General features: G+C 36.6%; 1 protein-coding gene across 4 annotated transcripts in view; it reads right to left on the bottom strand.

The window, feature by feature from the left end:
• TEX15 (testis expressed 15, meiosis and synapsis associated) overlaps nucleotides 1-19,742 on the bottom strand; it is an 87,067-nt gene that overhangs the window by 44,325 nt on the left and 23,000 nt on the right. For 3 of the 4 annotated variants that reach the window (XM_057537480.1, XM_057537478.1, XM_057537479.1), the window contains one exon: nucleotides 7,702-7,852. The exons of the other annotated variant lie outside the window; for it this stretch is intronic. In XM_057537480.1, the coding sequence (XP_057393463.1) occupies nucleotides 7,702-7,840 (139 nt within the window). In that variant the 5' untranslated portion in view covers nucleotides 7,841-7,852. The remainder of the gene's footprint in view (nucleotides 1-7,701; nucleotides 7,853-19,742) is intronic. 4 annotated transcript variants of the gene reach the window in all.

Genomic DNA, 19,742 nt, shown 5'->3' with positions numbered 1-19,742 from the left:
GATATACTAGGTAGTACTAGAATTCAGGTGACTTGTTTTCAACTTAAGATGTACAGACTCTATAACATACAGTGCTACACAAACCTGGTAGCTACTGTTAGTGCATGAATATTTCTTGAATTTTGCCCAAATAAGGCAACCTATATACTAGTAAACCGGTTATTTTGACTTGCAAAAATACCAGAACATCTCTGTAAACTCTTGGCTGACATGGTGGCATGACTAAGAGGCACACTTTGAGAAGACAATAAGCAGTGTTTTAAGCACTGCGATATTAAGCAGATGCATAAAAGAATAAAACCCTCAAGGAAGAGGACTCGGAGGAAACTGGGGAATACAGTTGATTCTTGTTATTTGTGGAAGGTATAGTCTATTAAAGTTGCTGCCAAGAGTGAATTAGTGAATACTGAACTATTAATCTTAGGAGAAATACAGGGTTAGGTTCCTGTCAGCCTCTGGTCACATTTTTGACAACTGGAATGCCACCTGCAGTAAGTTTGTTTGCCAACATCCCGGTAAAACAAGCCAGTCTCATTAGGGATGGAAACTTGCCACATAACCTTTTCCTGTATAACACTTACCAGGTGTCTTTAAAATTCTCCCCCAGCCTCCTGTTCTGCAGAACCTGCCTACCTGCATCCCTTATCACCTTTTGAAATGTGTGAGTCAGCCAGCACTAGCCAAGAGGGACCTAACATTTTCCTGACCCTGGGGACCATGACTGTAAGTCTCTTTGGCTTTTTGCCTCACAACAGTGCTGCCCACAAGTTTCTGTTTTTTTAAAAAAATTAATTAATTAATCCATTTATTTATTTATTTATTTTTGGGTGTGTTGGGTCTTCGTTTCTGTGCGAGGGCTTTCTCTAGTTGCGGCGAGCGGGGGCCACTCTTCATCACGGTGCGCGGGCCTCTCACTGTCGCGGCCTCTCTTGTTGCGGAGCACAGGCTCCAGACGCACAGGCTCAGTAGTTGTGGCTCACGGGCCTAGCTGCTCCGCGGCATGTGGGATCCTCCCAGACCAGGGCTCGAACCCGTGTCCCCTGCATTGGCAGGCAGATTCTCAACCACTGCGCCACCAGAGAAGCCCGTCACAAGCTTTTTATTGGTGGTCATCTCATGAATCTACAAATGTAGATTCCATCCTTTCCATAGGAAAGGAACCACAGATGTTCCTTTAACACTTTCTGGAGAGGCTTGATGTACAAACTGGCAAATTTCCTCTTCCTTTTCCTGAAGGTTCCATACTGTTGGTAAACAGCACTATAACTTACCTTACAGTGTAGCTTATGTGACACGTATTTTCTCTGTAAGGCACATTATAGACTACTTGAGCTTAGGAACACTAGACAGCATTTCAGCATGATATGGTGAAGACCATTTTAAACGGAGACATCACGGACAAAAATGCAAACAACACAGCCCTAAGTAGATGACGAAATGGACACTTATTTATAATGAGAGCTGGAACAAGATGCAGAGCTCCGTCTCATCTGGCCTCATCTGGGAACGTGTGCATCAAGTGACTCAAATTTTTCACCACTCGCACGTGTCTGCAAACGACTGTGAAAGCACTGCTGCTGAGTACTGACGCTGGGGTTACAAGCAAATTTTAGCAAGTAGGAGAATTTGCAAATATGGAATCTGTGAATAATGAGGATCAATGATATATATAATTTAAGCCAATTTCCATGTATATGAATCTAATTAACATAAACAATAGTCCTTTGTATTTAACAATCAACAGAGTAAGTTACAACAATGGCAAAACTAATACAAAATATTACAATCCTCTGTTTATCAAAAAAAACTCATTCTTCATCCCCTTCCCATCTTAAATTCTATTATTAAATTAAAGTAAAATTAATCCAAGTAAAACTAATTTTCGCTTTAATATTTGTAACAATTTAATTGTTACAAAGTTTGATCATTTCATAAGATATGAGATACGATTTCGTGCATGTGTGCCTGTGTTTAACTTCTTATTTTGAAGTGAATATAGATCACACAACATTCTTATAGAGGCCCTGTATACCCTTAACCCAAACTCCCCAGTGGAAACATTTCACATAATTATAATAAAATATCAAAACCAGAAAAATGACACTGGTATAATCCATAGACCTCATTAACAGTCATGCGCAGTTATGTGTGTGTGGGTAGTTCCATGCAATTTTATCACATGTGTAGATTCATGTAACAACCACTATAATCAAGATACACAACTATTCCACCTCTCATGCTACTCCTTTACACACAGTCATACTGATAACCCCATACCTCTTCTCTTCCTCTCAATCCTGGAAACTACCAATCTGTTCTCCATCTCTATACCTTTATCATTTCAAGAATGTTTTGTAAATGGAATTTTGTACTTGCAACCTGTGGAGACTGGCTTTTTTCATTCAGCATATTCCCTCTGAGATCCAACCAAGCTGTTGTTGTTCCAGTAACTCATTTTTTAAAACTGCTGATAAGTATCCCATGGTATGGATGCATCATACTTTAACCACTCACTCACTGGAAATCAGGGTGATTACCAATTTCTGGCTATTACAAATAAAGGTGCTATAAACATTTTTGTTTGGGTTTTTGTGTGGACTTAAGTTTTCATTTCTCCGGGATAAATGTCCAAAAGTGCAATTGCTGGGTCATATGGTAGTTGCATGTTTAGTCTTTTATGAAACCATCAAACTGTTTTTCAAAAAGTGGCTGAGCTATCTTACCTGACCATCAGTTGCATGACTGATTTGGCTTCTCCATATTCTTCCTAGTTTTTGGCATTGCTATTCTTATTTTAGCTGTTTTAACAAGCATGAAGTGACACCTCGCTGTGGTTCTGATTAGCATTTCCTTAATGGCTATGATGTTGAGCATCTTTTTGTGTGCTTATTTGCCATCCATACCTCCTCTTTAGTGAAATGGCTGTTCATGTCTTTTTCCTGTTTTCTGCTTGGATATAACACTCTCTTTTCTCTTACTATTGAGTTTTGAAGGTGCTTTATATGTTCTAGATGAGAGTCCTTGGTTACATTTATGATTTGTAAATGTTTCCCCCCACTCGTAGCTTGTCTTTTCACCTTCCTAACAGAGTCTTTCACAGAATAAAAGTTTTACATTTTGATGGAGTCCAATTTACATTTTTTTTTTGGATTGTGCTTGTGGCATCATGCTAAGGACTCTTCATCTAACCGTAGATCCTGGAGATGTTTTCTTCTAAAGTCTTACAGTTTCACATTTTCCATTTAAACCCAGGATTCATTTTGAATTAATTTTTGTGTGAAGTTAGGGTGAAATTCTTTTTTTTTTTTTTGCCTATGGATAGCTTTCAATTGCTCCAGTGACATCTGATGAAAAGACTACCTTTCCTCCACTCAATATACCCTTGTTAAAAATCAACTGAAAGGAAACCAATTGAGAATATTTGTGTAGGTCTATTTCTGGAATCTCCATTCTGTCCCACTGATTTAAGTGTCTATCCCTTTGTCAATGCCACAGTGTCTTGATTACTGTAGCTACACAGTAAGCCTTAGTATTGGCTACAGTAATTCTAAACACTTCTATTTCGAAATTGTTTTCGCTATTCTAGTTTGTCTTCTCATGTAAAATTTTTAAATTTATTTATTTATTTATTTATTTATTTTTGGTTGCGTTGGGTCTTCGTTGCTGCATGTGGGCTTTCTCTAGTTGCAGTGAGCGGGGGCTGCTCTTCCTTGTGGTGCACGGGCTTCTCATTGCAGTGGCTTCTCTTGTTGCAGAGCACAGGCTCTAGGCACGCAGGCTTCAGTAGTTGTGGCTCGCGGGCTCAGTAGTTGTGGCTCGTGGGTTCTAGAGCACAGGCTCAGTAGTTGTGGCACAGGGGCTTAGTTGCTCTGCAGCATGTGGGAATCTTCCCAGACCAGGGCTTAAACCTGTGTCCCCTGCATTGGCAGGAGGATTCTTAACCACTGGGCCACCAGGGAAGCCCCTTCCCATGTAAATTTGAGAACAAGCTTATATATTTACAAAAGGTCTTGCTGGGATTTTGATAGAAACTGCAATAAATCTACAGATAAATTTGTGGAGGACTGACATCTTCATTATGTTGAGTCTTCTAATCAATAAGCACAGTATACCTTTCCGATAACTTAGAATTTCTTTGATTTCTTTCATCAGCACTTTGTGCTGTAAAGCATAAAAACCCTGTATATATTTTATTAGTTTTATACATAAGTACTTCATGTTTCGAGCTATTAGAAATGGTATTATCATTTTGATTTTCATGGGTTCTTTGCTAGTATATAGAAATTCAATTTATTTTTGTATTTTGATTTTGTATTCAGTGACCCTGCTGAACTTGTTAGTTCCAGGGTTTTCTTCTTTTTCTTTTTTTGTAGGTCCCTTGGGATTTTCTATGTAGACCATTGTGTAACCTTCAAATAGGAACAGTCTTATTTCTTCCTTTCTAATTTCTATGCTCTATGCTTTTTATTTCATTTCCCTGACTTTTTGTGCTGGTTAGAATTTCCAGTACTATGTTGATAATAAGAGTGGTGAAAGAGAACATTCTTGCCTTCTTTCCCTACAGAGAAAACATTCAGTTGTTCATCATTAAGCATGATGTTAGCCATGGATATTTTTTATATACTTTTTATCAAGCTGAGGAAGTTCTCTATTCCTAGTTTGCTGAGTCTTTATCATGAATGATTTTTGTCAAATGCTTTTTCTGCAAAAATTGATATGATCATGTGATTACTATTATTTATCCTGTGAATACAGACTGACTTTCTTTTTTTTTTTTAATTTATTTATTTATTTTATATTTATTTTTGGCTGTGTTGGGTCTTCGTTTCTGTGCGAGGGCTTTCTCCAGTTGCGGCGAGCGGGGGCTACTCTTCATCACGGTGCGTGGGCCTCTCACTGTCGCCGCCTCTCCCGTTGCAGAGCACAGGCTCCAGACGCGCAGGCTCAGTAGTTGTGGCTCACGGGCTTAGTTGCTCCGTGGCATGTGGGATCTTCCCAGACCAGGGCTCGAACCCGTGTCCCCTGCATTGGCAGGCGGATTCTTAACCACTGCGCCACCAGGGAAGCCCCAGACTGACTTTCAAATACCAAACCAGCGTTGCATTCCTTGAATAAAACTCTCTTGGTTATAGTATATAATTGATTTTATACATTGCTAAATACAATTTCCTTATATTTTGTATAGGATTTCTGTGTCAAGGTTCATGATGTATATCGGTCTGTAGTTTTTTTTTTTATATTACATTTATTTATCTTTGGTACCAGGGTAATACTGTCCTGATAAAATTATTCTCTCCTCTGCTATTTTGTGGAAGAAATTGTAAAGAATTTGTATTAGCTCTTTTCTTTAATGTTGAGTAGAATTTTCCACAGAAACCATCTGGGCCTGGAGATTTCTTTTCCAACAGTTCCTGTGGGTTACTTGAACATTTTTTAAATGGCATTTTGATTTATTTATCATGTTTTTATAAAAAAAACTTTTAATTCTGAGATAACTGCAGATTCAATATGAAGTTGAATATGAACTTTACAATATGAAGTTGTGATGTATAATAGAGAGAGATCCTATATCCTATTCACCCAGTTCCCTTCAATGGTAACATCTCACTTTATAATTGCCTTAAATACCTCCTCTACATATACCGAGAATCACATTGAAGAATGTCATAATTTTTGTTCCAACTGTCAAACATAATTAAAAAACTCAAGAGGAGGACTGTCTATTATATTTCCCTATATTTTTACTCTGCTGCATTCTTCCTTCATTACAAATGTTCCCAGCTTCTTTCTTTTGTCATTTTCTATTTGGAGAACTTTGTTTAGCCATTCTAAACTAAGATCTACCAATAAAAAATTCTTAGTTTTACTTCATCTGAGAATGTCTACTTCAGTTCTATTCCTGAAGAATATTTTTTCTGAGGACAGTTCTTTTCTTTCTGCACTTAAAAAATGTTGTGCCACTTCCTCTGTGCTCCATGGTTTCTAATGCACAATCTCCTGTAATTCAATTTTTTCCCCTATAAATAACATAGTTGCTTTCAAGATTTTTTCTGTTCTTAGTTTTCAGAAGTCTGATTATGATGTGCCTTGTCATGGACTTCTCTGGGCTTATCGTGTTTAGGGTTTATTCAACCTTTTGATTGTACAGGTTTATGTCTTTTGCCAAGTCTGGGGAATTTTCAGCCAGTATTTATTCAAATACTCTTTCAGCTCTATGCTCTCTTCTACTTCTGGGGCTCTGAGGACAAAGACATTAGGTCCTCTATTATTATTCCACAGGTTCCTAAGGCTCTGTTAATTTGATGTGTTCTCTGTTGTTTAGGCTGGGTAATTTCTGTTATTATATCTTCAAATTCACTGCTTCTTTCCAAAGTCTTCTTGATTCTTCTCTGGAACCCATCCAATCAGTTTTTTATTTCAATTATTGTATTTTTCAGTTCCAAAACTTCTACTTAATTCTTTATTACATTTTCCATTTCTTTGTTGAGATTTTCCAGTTTTTCAGTTGTTTCAAGAGTGTTTGTAATTGCTTGTTGAAACATCATTACGATGGCTGTTTTAAAAGCCTTGTCAGATAATTCCAACATCTGTTTTATCGTGATGTTGGCATCTGTTGATTCATCTTTTCTCATTTGAGTTGGGATTTTACTGGTTGTTGGTATGATGAGTGATTTTTTTAATATCTTGGTCATTTGGGGTATTGTTAAGAGACTCTAGATCATATTCAATCTTGTGGTTTAACAAGCCTCTACTAAAACTAAGCCAGCAAGGGACTGTGCCAGTAGGGAAAGGCTGGGGGTGGGGAAGACTCTGACTCTTTACCATGAGGACGTCCTGGCTCTCCACAAGGTCTCCACAGACATCCTGGGTGGGGGGGCTGTCTTGTTACCATGAGAAAGGGGTACAAGTCCATGCTCCTGACTCAGCCTCCACTGACACTGTGGGAGGGGGACAGATGCCTTGTTACTGGTGTGTGTGACAGAGTCTAGGCTCCCCACTTGGCCTTCACTGACTCTACTCCCACTGAGAAGGGGCAACTCATCACCACAGGGCAAGAGTGGAAACCCACTGACACTGAAGGGGCACGGGATAGCAGAGAAGGGAACGTATGAAGTGGAAGGGGAGAGGCAGAGGTGGAAGTCTAGGCCCTCCACTTAGCCTCTGCTGACAAAGGTGTAGGGCCTATTTCTTTTTTTCCCCCCTAGTGTTTTGCAGGAATAGCATGTTCACTGTCAAATAGGTTTCTGTCATTCTAGGGTACCCCATTCCCAGTCTCTGGCAAGACAGAACAGACTTTTCTTAGGGCTTTTTGTGTCTGTAAAAGTTCGCATTCCTGGGTTGTGGTCACCCAATCTGAGACATGGAGGAAACAAACAGAAAATCCAGAGAACTTAATGCTACATCACTCCTTAACTCCCAAGGTCCCACACTGATCCATCTTCTTCTCTCCACCTTTCAAAGTCTTCTTATGTTTGTTTTATGTATGATGTCCAGTGTTTTTAGCTGTACTTAGTGGGAGGGATAGGAGACATGTGCCTATTTTATTTTGTGTGGAACCAAAAGTACATGTGTATTTAAGGAATTAAAAGCCTGACTTAACCTAATTTTACGTAGAGTCAAAATAGAAGATGAGCATAAACTAAGAATCAGAGGAATGTAGTAACAGTTATGAAATAATCCCATCTTCCATAGAAATATTACCTTTCCCAGCTGTCCTCCTGATCTTGGGAATGGTGAATTTTTTCAAAGGATTGACATCTATACCAGTAACAAATAAAGGTTCAGTAGTTGAGTTCATTTTCCATAGCGTCTTATATTTAGCAATCTCTTTCATTTCCATTTTGCTGGTGGCCTAAAATCAACCCAAAGTTATTAAACAAAAGGTCAATAAATACATAAGAGGCAATGGCAGTAAAACTATTTAAAAGTTCTTACATGAAATTGAATAAAGATATATTTTTGGTCACACTCACAACAGATTTCAATCTCAATTTGCCAGGTTACCCAAAAGAGAAAATGAATTAACAATTTTGGGTTTTATATAATATAAAAATATTTATTTTGTAGTTTCTAATATACATTTTCCTTGCAATTTAAAGCCTGTGTGTTTCCGAAAAGCTTAATAACATCCAAATAACAATTTCTGTTAACATTTGGTTAAGCTCTTGCCAAGTATCTATGTTTTAAAGTGTTTTTCCTATACACTTCTGTGAATTGAATGATATTCTCTAATTTAGAACCTTTGGCTTTGGGAGAAACTTATGATAGTTTTAAACCAACTATTACATGGCCATCCCTACAACTGATAGCCTAAAACAGTCACTATCACTCACTGGCTATTGTTCCACAGTATTACTACCAATAGGTTAAGACATCATATACTGTTATACTACTAGTAACATATTCTTTTTCCTTCCTCCCCCTTTCAACTCTTTTCCCCAAACATACACACACATTGATTAACCTTTCAAGTAGAACTCATACTGGATATCAAAGGAAAGCTATGGTGCCCACACACAGAGAAATATATGCAAAGATATATTTTTCATATCATTTCATAATATGTTTCCTGGGCCTCCTCATACCTATCAACTGCTTAGTTCAAGCATTAGATCACAATCCAAATTAAGAGGTGCCAAAATTCTACAGAAGGGTCACAAAGGAAAAGATTCTAGCGAAGGTTCACAAAGGATTATTCCCCACAATCCCCACTCCTTCACCCTTTATGAAAGGTGATCTTGCAGTCAAACATGGATCAGAACAGGGAATGGACCAAGACCTCTAGAAAGAGAAGAAAATCAGCCTTTCTCTCATCCAGTCACGTGGACAGACACTAGTGGTGTAGCCTACTAACAAGAATATCCTTAACATATACTAGCTCCAGAGATATTTGTCAAGACTGCCATGTTCATGTGGAAGTTTAATAAGGTGGAAAAGGGAGAATAATTTACTTAGAATAACTTTTATTACAAAAAACTCTTCAATTCATCATGTTCTATACCTACTGCACGCAAAGGTATACAGCCATCAGTTAAATATACTTTATACTTTTAGAGTCTCGTGCTGTGACAATCAGTATTTTCTTTAACTACAGTAAGATGGGTGATATTTCAGCTATATGGTTCCTTAAAAAATGTTTCTCTAGTAGAATTTACTAATAAAGACTTCTGAAATTGACTCATTTTGTTCCTCAGTGCTCAGGATAATACTTAGCCACAAAGTAGCTATGTTAAAAATCGTCTGATGAAAGATGAATATTCAGGGAACAATGTATACAACGTCCTTCATTAAGTAAGTTGTACCCAGCAAGTTTTCAAGTATAATCTTTCAAGTAGGAAATAATACCCCTTTTACTTCGGCCCAAACAAATCAGCCACATTAAAGTGGTAACAAATGTATATATTTCTTCACGCTTATAGATCACAGTCCCAGAACCACTTATTTATATTATTTATTTTTATATACATGTGCAAAAATATATCATGTTATATACTGCAAAATATATACAATAGTCCTATAACCATTATCTATGTATTTATATATATTATTTATTTTTCTATGTATAAAAATGAAATCACAAAGTTTGAATCCAGGGAGTTCATGCTATGGCTGTGCTATGGGGTCCTGGATTATTCTAGGTGAGAGTAAAGAGAAAAATCAATACTAAAAGCTTCAAGAATAGTTAATGCACAAGACACTGAACTTAGCAGGTCCTTAACAGATACTAAAATGGATGAATGAACTAAAGATCAAACAAAGAAACCAAAAACAGAAAGTTTCCCCAACAACTAAAACATCTATTCATATAGGTCCTAAGAGTACGTATATTATGAACAACTATAAGTCAATACATTTAAAGAGTACACAAAATAATAAATTCCAGGAAAAAATTTACTGAAGTTGAATCAAGAAGAAATTAAAATAATGCATCATCCTATTACTACTAAAAGGAAGTTAAATTAGTTACAAATTGATTCTAAAAATAAAAACGATGATATTACTATACCATAAATAAGCCAAGTACATCCCAGAAATGCAAGAGAGATTTAATAACAGGAAATGGGTATATTTCATTTACTACATAAACTTATTAAAGGAGAAAAGAATCAAGTGATTATCTCAACAGATGAAGAGAAAGCACCAAATCAAATTCCAAATTCACTTATGATTAAAAATATAGTCTTAGCAAAGGAAACATTCATAACTTGATGACAGGTATCTGCCGAAAATTTATAGCAAACTGGTAAATGTCTGATGCGCTACCTTTTAAATTTAGAATAAAACAAGGATACCACTAACTCTGTTTCCTTTTAACAGTGTCCTGGAGGTACTCACAAGGGCAGAAGACAAGAAGTAAAAGGTATAAAGGAACTAAAAAACTAAAGGGGAAAGGAAAAGGGCTTGGGAATTTCTGGGAGTGACAGAATGAGTCTAAGCTTGTAAGAGAAAGCTTAGACCCAAATAACAGATGAAGAATGAATTTTACTTAGGTAAAAAATCACAATGATTCAAATTTTGGTTCTACTATTAATTAACTATGCTGTTAGGCAAAATATCTAACTTCTCTGAGACTAACAGTATCCATACCTCACATGATTGCAGAAGCCGGTAAAAAATAACTGCACATTATGAACTGTTAGTGATATCCTGAAGCCTATAATGTGGACCCAACTTACAGAGTTTGTCAAGAAGCAGTATTGTAAAGATAACTAGGTTATAAGTCAAGTGATATTGGTTCTAATTCTCGATCTGCAATTAACCAATTAACCTTAGTTAATCAACATGCCACTAACTTCCTTTGCAGTGCATTACTCTGTTTGCATTATGAATGCTAATACATTCTTCAGAGGCAAGTTAGCAGCAAAGGAATAAATCCCTTTTATGTCAAATAGCCAATCTAAAGACTTAAGCTTCTTAAAGTTTATCTTAAAAGAATATTTGTACTGAGTTTCCTAACACTATCATTAAAAATTAAGGACCTGAATGCCTGAGACCACTGGTTATGGATTAGAGATTACTAAATAAACCTGCAAAACCTTTTACCCGCTTACTATCAAAATATCTTTAATAAAAGAACTTGGTGTTTCAAGTGAACAACTTAGAGAGCCCTAGGGTTTCTTTAATAAGACTCAACTGTTATCAGTTATGAAAAGGTTTCCTAGTACCTAGTATAAGGCAACTCAAGATGACTGTAGCTACATGAAGCATCAGTGAGAAAGTTTTTTTTTCAGTTCTCTTTCAAACTTCCACATTAATCAGCTTGTTGTTAACTTACCTTTAACATCTCTAAAAGTTTGCTAATCTCTTTTTAACGAAAACAATGACTCAGTTTCAGGATTTTCTGGCAAATAACACTGTTCTATTTTTACAATTACCTTTGATTTGCTCCAAATAATACCGATTTTCTACTTATTTTCCATCCCAAAATATACTTAAGTTAAAAATAAGTCTATTATAAAATGTTAAAGACACTATTCTAAAGGTGATCTGCAGATATGGCAATGATCATCCCTCTTCCGGTAATCTCAGGAAAGAGTTCCTGATGAATAAATAAATGACGAATAAATAATGTTCTTGAAACCTGAGTCACAAACACATAAATTCTAAGTTTTCAGCAGAGTTCTAAATGGTTAAGAGTAAGAATTACTTCTGATAAAAGGTTAAATCATATCATACATATGATAAACTACATACACATTTAATGAGATTAAGTCAAGAATCCCCCAGTTAATAAAAACAGAACTACCATATGACCCAGCAATCCCACTGCTGGGCATATACCCTGAGAAAACCATAATTCAAAAAGAGTCATGTACCACAATGTTCACTGCAGCTCTATTTACAGTAGCCAGGACATGGAAGCAACCTCAGTGCCCATTGACAGATGAATGGATAAAGAAGATGTGGCACATATATACAATGGAATATTACTCATCCATAAAAAGAAACGAAATTGAGTTATTTGTAGTGAGGTGGATGGAGCTAGAGTCTGTCATACAGAGTGAAATAAGTCAGAAAGAGAAAAACAAATACTGTATGCTAACACATATATATGGAATCTGAAAAAAAAAAAGGTTCTTATGAACCTAGGGGCAGGACAGGAATAAAGACGCAGACGTAGAGAATGGACTTGAGGACATGGGGAGGGGGAAGGGTAAGCTGGGATGAAGTGAGAGAGTAACACTGACATATATACGCTACCAAATGTAAAATAGATAGCTAGTGGGAAGCAGCTGCACAGCACAGGGAGATCAGCTTGGTGCTTTGTGACCACCTAGAGGGGTGGGATAGGGAGGGTGGGAGGGAGACACAAGAGGGAGGGGATATGGGGATATACATATGAATATAGCTGATTCACTTTGTTATACAGCAGAAACTAACACAACATTGTAAAGCAATTATACTCCAATAAAGATGTTAAAAAAAAAGGCAAAATTAAAAAAAAAAAGAATCCCCCAATTAAGACAATATGATGTAAAAATGAAATGTATTTTTTTTTAAATAAATTTATTTATTTATTTATTTGGCTGTGTTGGGTCTTCGTTTCTGTGCGAGGGCCCTGTCTAGTTGCGGCAAGTGGGGGCCACTCTTCATCGCGGTGCGCGGGCCTCCCACTATCGTGGCCTCTCTTGTTGCGGAGCACAGGCTCCAGACGCGTAGGCTCAGTAGCTGTGGCTCACAGGCCCAGTTGCTCCGCGGCATGTGGGATCCTCCCAGGCCAGGGCTCGAACCCGTGTCCCCTGCACTGGCAGGAGGATTCTTAACCACTGCGCCACCAGGGAAGCCCCTAAAATGTATTTTAGTCCAACTTTTCACTTCACAGATCAGGGGTTGGCAAACTATAGCCTGTGGGTCAAATCCAGCCCATTATTGGTTTTTGTAGGGCCCACAACTAAATGACTTTAAAAAAAAAAAGGAATAATATTTCATGTCACTTGAAAAATTATATGAAATTCAAATTTAAGGGTCTGTAGTAAGTTTTACTAGACTATAGCCACATTCATTCATTTACCTATTGTCTATGGCTGCTTTCCTATTAGAATAGCATAGTTGAGTAAATATGACAGAGACGCTATGGCGTACAAAGACTGAAATATTTACCATCTAGCCCTTTACAGAAAAAGTTTGCCAACCCCTGTTATAGATGAAACAACTAAGTATCAAAGAATTGGAACAATAAAAACTAGGTCTGATGATTTCCACTTTGGGGCTTTTTCTTCTATACTCCCATTGTCTCAATTATCTCTCCACCTTTTTCTGAATTTCATTCCTACCCACTTTGCTTCTCTGTATCCAGCCCTACAGCATTTAAACAGACTCACACCTGATCAAGTAAAAAGCAAAACAGACAAAACCTGCCAGGGTCAGACAGATTTGCCCTTATCTACATCAGCTCCTACTTCCTCCTCAATCTATTTTGATTTCCACCTTCATTACTCTACCTAAACAGCAATCTTCATCACCAATGATTTCCACGTGAGTCTCTCATCCACATAGTACGTTTCTGGCTCATAACTTACTTGGCCTCTCTACCTTTGAAACTTGTGACCAATCTCTTCCTGAAATACTACACTGACTTGAAATAATGCCCTGACTTCTGTGATGTCATAATCCTGATTTTACAGCTACTTCTCAGGTGGTGTTCTCTTAGTCTCTTAGCAACCCATCTGTTTTAACCTGACCTTTATTATTGTTTTAATTAATTTTCATTTTTATAAGATAAATTTAAAAATATCCTCTTAAATTTTCTTTTAGTATTTTGTCAAACTAATCTTTCTAAATAAAAATAAAACTTTGTGTTTTTAATTTGCATTTCTTTCATTATTAGCGAGATTGAGTCATCCTGTTTATTTTTTCTGTGAATCACTTGTTCCAATCTTTTTCTCTTGTTTTTTATAGGTAAAATGGTCTTCAGTTAATGATTTATAAGGACTCTATATACACAAAAATTAGTTTTTACCTGTCATAAGTGTTGCAACATTTCTGTCTTTTTTGTTGATGCAATTTTCCTCCCACAGCATAACTTTAATTTTTGTGTAGTCTACTTTCTGAATCTTTTAGTATACTGGATTTTTATACTATCACCGGGAGTATATATACCCTCACTGACACTTGATATTTGCAAACTTTAATTTTTGTCAATCTGATGCAAATCTCTCACTGTGGTTAGTTTGCACTTCTCTGGTTTTTTATGAGACTGATCTTCTACTGGGTATATTTATTGGTCATTTGTGTTTTCACCTTTGTGAAATGCCTGATTAACTTTTTTCCCACTTTTAAAAAAAAATTTCCTTCCTTTTATTTATTTATTTAGGCTGTGTCAGGTCTTAGTTGCGGCACGTGGGCTCTTTTGTTGCAGCGCATGGGCTTCTCTCTAGCTGTGGCATGTGGGCTCCAGAGCACGTGGGCTCAACAGTTGTGGTGCACAGGCTCTCTAGTTGTGGTACGCGGGCTCCACAGCACATGGGCTCTGTAGTTGTGGCATGCGGGCTCAGTAGTTGCAGTGCATGGGCTTAGTTGCCCCGCACCCGCGGCATGTGGGATCTTAGTTCCCCGAGCAGGAATCACACACGACTCCTCTGCATTGGAAGATGGATTCTTAACCACTGGACCACCAGGGGAGTCCCCCACTTTTCTATAAAGCTGTTTATTCTATTTAATGTATCTGTAAGAAATCTTTTAGAGATACTAACTCTTCACCAATTATACTTGTTGCAAATAATTTCCCCTACGTTTTTTAAACTTGCCTTCTCACTTTTTGAAGAGAAAAAGTTAATTTTAATGTAGTCAAAATTATGAATTTTTCCTTTATATTCGGTGCTTTCTTTTTCACTTTTGATCAACTTTGAGAAATAATTATCAAAACTGGCCAAGATGGGGGAGTAAAAAGATCCTGAGCTCACCTCCTCTCATGAGCACACCAAAATCACAACTATCTGCAGAACAACCATCGATAAAAAAGACTGGAAACTACCAGGAAAGATCTTTTACAGCTGAAGACATAAAGAAGGAACCACATCAAGGCCACTAACATCAGGGACTTCCCCAGTGTTCCCGTGATTAAGAATCTGTGCTTCTACTGCAGGGGGCGCAGGTTTGGCCACACAGCATGGCCAAAACCAGAACAAAACAAAGACCACTAACATCATACTCAACGGTGAAAAGCTGAAAGCACTCCCTCTAAGATCAGGAACAAGACAAGGATGCCCACTCTTGCCACTTTTATTCAACACAGTTTTGGAAGTCCTAGCCACAGCAATTGGAAGAAAAGGAAATAAAAGGAATCCAAATCAGAAAGGCAGAAGTAAAACTGTCACTGTTTGCAAATGACATGCTACTATGTGGGAAGCATGCAGTCTTAGCCGGAGGTAACTCCTGGAGGAGACAGTATGTTTCTCACAGAAAGCAAAGCCCTTACCCTTGACTTGGAATGCACTCTTTTTCCCAGGCCTGAGGAATGTAAAAGAGATTAGCAAAGCTATCTCAAGCCAGGAGACCTCAGGGAGCTGAGAGTCCTGGTTGTTCCTTATGGCTGGGGGCTGTGCGTGTGCCTCATTAGGGGAAGATAATGTTCAAGGATAGTTGTTGTAAACTTGTTGACGTCCATGGTGGTGACTGAACTGAGACGATAAGCAATTCTGAGTTCACTGTCTAATAATGAGTTCCTCTTTTGTCTATATTAGATTCAGTAAATTCTAAATAAAGTGCCTTGCAACCATCAGTTGTCTTGGTCCTTCTGACCCCATACTCACGGTGCTATTCAGTCCCTTACCCCTCTCCGTCAGGACCTGGAAGACACCCTGCAGTGGCTGGACTGTCACACTACTATACATAGAAAACCCTAAAGGCACCACCAGAAAACTACTAGAGCTCATCAATGAATTCGGTAAAGTTTCAGGATACAAAATTAATATACAGAAATCTGCTGTAATTCTATACACTATGAATGAAATATCAGAAAGAGAAATTAAGGAAACAATTCCATTTACCACTGCATCGAAAAGAATAAAACACCTAGGAATAAACCTACCTAAGGAGGCAAAAAATCTGTACTCCGAAAACTATAAGATGCTGATGAAGGAAACTGTAAGACCATACAAACAGTTGGAAAGATATACCATGTTTTTGGATTAGAAGACTCAATGTTGTTAAAATGACCATACTACCCAAGGCAATCTACAGATTCAACACAATCCCTATCAAATTAACAATGGCATTTTTCACAGAACTGGAACAAAAAAAAGTTTAATTTGTATGGAAACACAAAAGACCCCGAACAGCCAAAACAATCTTGAGAAGGAAGAATGGAGCTGGAGACTGTTCCCCAACTTCAGACTCTACGACAAGGCTACAGTAATCAAAACAGTATGGTACTGGCACAAAAATAGACACAAAGATCAATGGAACAGTATAGAAAGCCCAGAAATAAACCCATGCACCTGTGGTCCATTAATCTACGATAAAGGAGGCAAGAATATACAATGGAGAAAAGATGGTCTCTTTATAATAAGTGGTGCTGGGAATAATAAGTGGTGCTGGGAAAACTAAACAGCTACACTTAAAAGAATGAAATTAAAACATTCTCTAACACCATTTACAAAAATAAACTCAAAATGGATTAAAGACTTAAATTTAAGACCAGATACTATAAAACTCCTAGAGGAAAAAAACATAGGCAAGACACTCTTTGACATAAAATCGCAGCAATATTTTTATGGATCCATCTCCTAGAGTAATGGAAACAAAAGTAAACAAATGGGAACTAATTAAACTTAAAAGCTTTCACACAGCAGAGGAAACCATAAACAAAAAGAAAAGACAACCTACTGAATGGGAGAAAATATTTGCAAATGATGTGACCGACAAGGGATTAATTTCCAAAATATATAAACAATTCATACAGCTCATTATCAAAAAACAAACAAACAACCCAATCAAAAAATGGGCAAAAGACCTTAACAGACATTTCTCCAAAGAAGACACACAGATGACTAACAGGCTCATGAAAAGATGCTCAACATCGCTAATTATTAGAGAAATGCAAATCAAAACCATAATGAGGTATCACATCACCCTGGTCAGAATGGCCATCATCAAAAAGTCTACAAACAATAAGTGCTGGAGAGGGTGTGGAGAAAAGGGAACCGTCCTACACTGTTGGTGGGAATGTAAATTGGTGGTCATTATGGAGAACAGTATGGAAGCTCCTTAAAAAACTAAAAATAGGGTTACCATGTGATCCAGCAATCCCATCACTGGGCATATATCTGGACAAAACTCTAACTCGAAAAGGTACATGTACCCCAATGTTCATAGCAGCACCATTTACAATAGCCAAGACATGGAAGCAACCTAAATGTACACTGACAGATGAATGGATAAAGAAGATGTGGTATAAATATATACCATAATAGAATACTACTCATAAAAAAGAATGAAGTAAATGCCATTTGCAGCAACATGGATGGACCCAGAGATTATCATATTAAGTGAAGTCAGAGAGAGAAAGACAAGTATCGTATAATATCACTTATATGTGGAAACTTAAAAAATGATACAAATGAACTTATTTACAAAACAGAAATAGACTCACAGGTGTAGAAAACAAACTTATGGTTACCAAAGGGGAAAAGGGGGGTAAGGATAAATTTGGAATCTGGGATTAACAGATACAGACTACTATATATAAAATAAACAAAAAGTACCTACTGTATGTAACACAGGGAACTACATTCAGTATCTTGTAATAACCTATAATGGAAAAGAATCTGAAAAAGAACAGATATATATGTATAACTGAATCACTTTGCTGCACACCTGAAATACTGTAAATCAACTATATGTCAATAAAAAAATAAAAATTAAAAAAAATAAATAATTATCCCTAAGGTCATTAAGATAATCTCCTATATTCTCTTCTAAAAGTTTTATAGTTTTGCCTTAAAGTCTTTAATCTGACTGAAATTCATTTTTGTCTAAGGTAAGAAAGTAGGGCTCAGTTTTTCTTATGACTATCAAACTGTACTAGCATTGATTAGAACAATCTTTCCTTTCCCTATTTATCTATAATGCCATCTCTGAGAAAAATCAACTTTCTACATACACAGGAATTCTATGGTCTCTGTTCTGTTCTACTCCATTCTGTTCTACTGGTTGGTGCATCCTGCACCAACACCATACCATAATAAATCTTGATATATGTTGGGGCATGGCCAAAAGAAAAAAAACAAATCTTGTTCTTCTGAAGCATTTTTGCTCTTAAAAACACATTTTAAAATGAGCTTGTCTAATAAGGAATCTTGTTTAGGTTTTAATTGGAACTTCATTGAACCTACTGATGATCAATTTTAGGAGGAATGACGTTGTTATATTAGTCTTCCTACCTGTGAACATGATATCTCTCCACTTATTCATCACTAATATCTTTCAACAAAGTTTTACAATTTTTTCCATGAGGGTTTTACACATGTTTTAAAGAATTTATTCCAAGATACTTTATAATTTTTAAATTACTACAGTATATATACCATGTCATGTATTTTTCAGATTTACATTTTATTCACTGCTAATATGTTTTAAATGGTGTTGATGATAATGATAATAACAAAGGATAACATTTATCTATAATACTAACTAGCTACCAGTTATCTAAGTGCTTTAGATATTGACTGATCCATTTAATCCTCATTATATCCCTATGAGAAACCCTTGTTTTTAAATTAGAAAAACAAGTACAGGGAAGTTAAATAATGTGCCCCAGGACACAAAGTTAGACAGTGTTGAATCTGGAATTCAAAGCCAGGCAGTTTGGCATCAGATTGAATGCATTCAACAATGAGGCAAACTGACTTTCAGTGAAACTGATTCCTGCATATGAACTATCCAGCAACCTTGTTAAGTGCCTACTAATTCTAATAATTTGTCTCCATTAACAACTATATCCTCTATGAATAATGAAGGACAATATAATAATGACTTACAGTTGTGTTTCTTCCTTTCCATTTCTTATACCATTTAGTTCTTGTGCTTGCCTTATCTTGCTGGCTAGGAATTCTAACATATGTCAAATATGTGATAATGGAAGGCATCATTGATTTTTCCCTTGATTTAAAATTTTTTAAGGGAATGTTTTAAACCTTCTGCAATTGAGTGATAAATGTTTTTTGGTAGACATGCTTACAGCATGTTACAACAGGTTAAATTTTCCTGGGTATAAAATTCTAGGCTGCCTGCTATTTTCTCTCAATACTTTGAAAACATTATCCCACTACTTACTGTCCTTCACTGCTCTTGTCAATGAAACTGCCTGTCATTCACTTATGGGCAATCTTTTTATCTGGCAGCTTTTAAATTCTTCTCTTTGTCTTTGGTGTTTTGCATTTTCATAATGATGTTTTAGTCTAACTATTTGATGGACTTTTTGTATCCAAGGTTTCGTATCTTTGACAGTTATATGAAATTCTCAGCTACTTTACCTTTGACTATTGCTGTGGCATTGTTCTATTTCCTTAGAATAGGACTTTTAGTTAACTATGTTCAAACTTCTACCTTTATTCTTCATGTATCTTAACTCCTAATTCATAACGTTCATGTTTTCTCCTTAGGCTGCATTCTCAGTAAGTTGATTTAAAATAAATGAAGTTGGTTTAATACACACCCACAGGAAACAAAGGTGGAGATAATATGGTATCTGAATTTGCTTAAAACATATATAGTTTATAACTGCTGAAGCTTGAAAACAG

This window comes from Balaenoptera acutorostrata, chromosome 21, assembly GCF_949987535.1.
Source record: "Balaenoptera acutorostrata chromosome 21, mBalAcu1.1, whole genome shotgun sequence".
Classification (NCBI taxonomy): domain Eukaryota; kingdom Metazoa; phylum Chordata; class Mammalia; order Artiodactyla; family Balaenopteridae; genus Balaenoptera; species Balaenoptera acutorostrata.
Note: the sequence above shows the minus strand (reverse complement) of the source record. Positions and strands in the feature narration are given on the sequence as shown.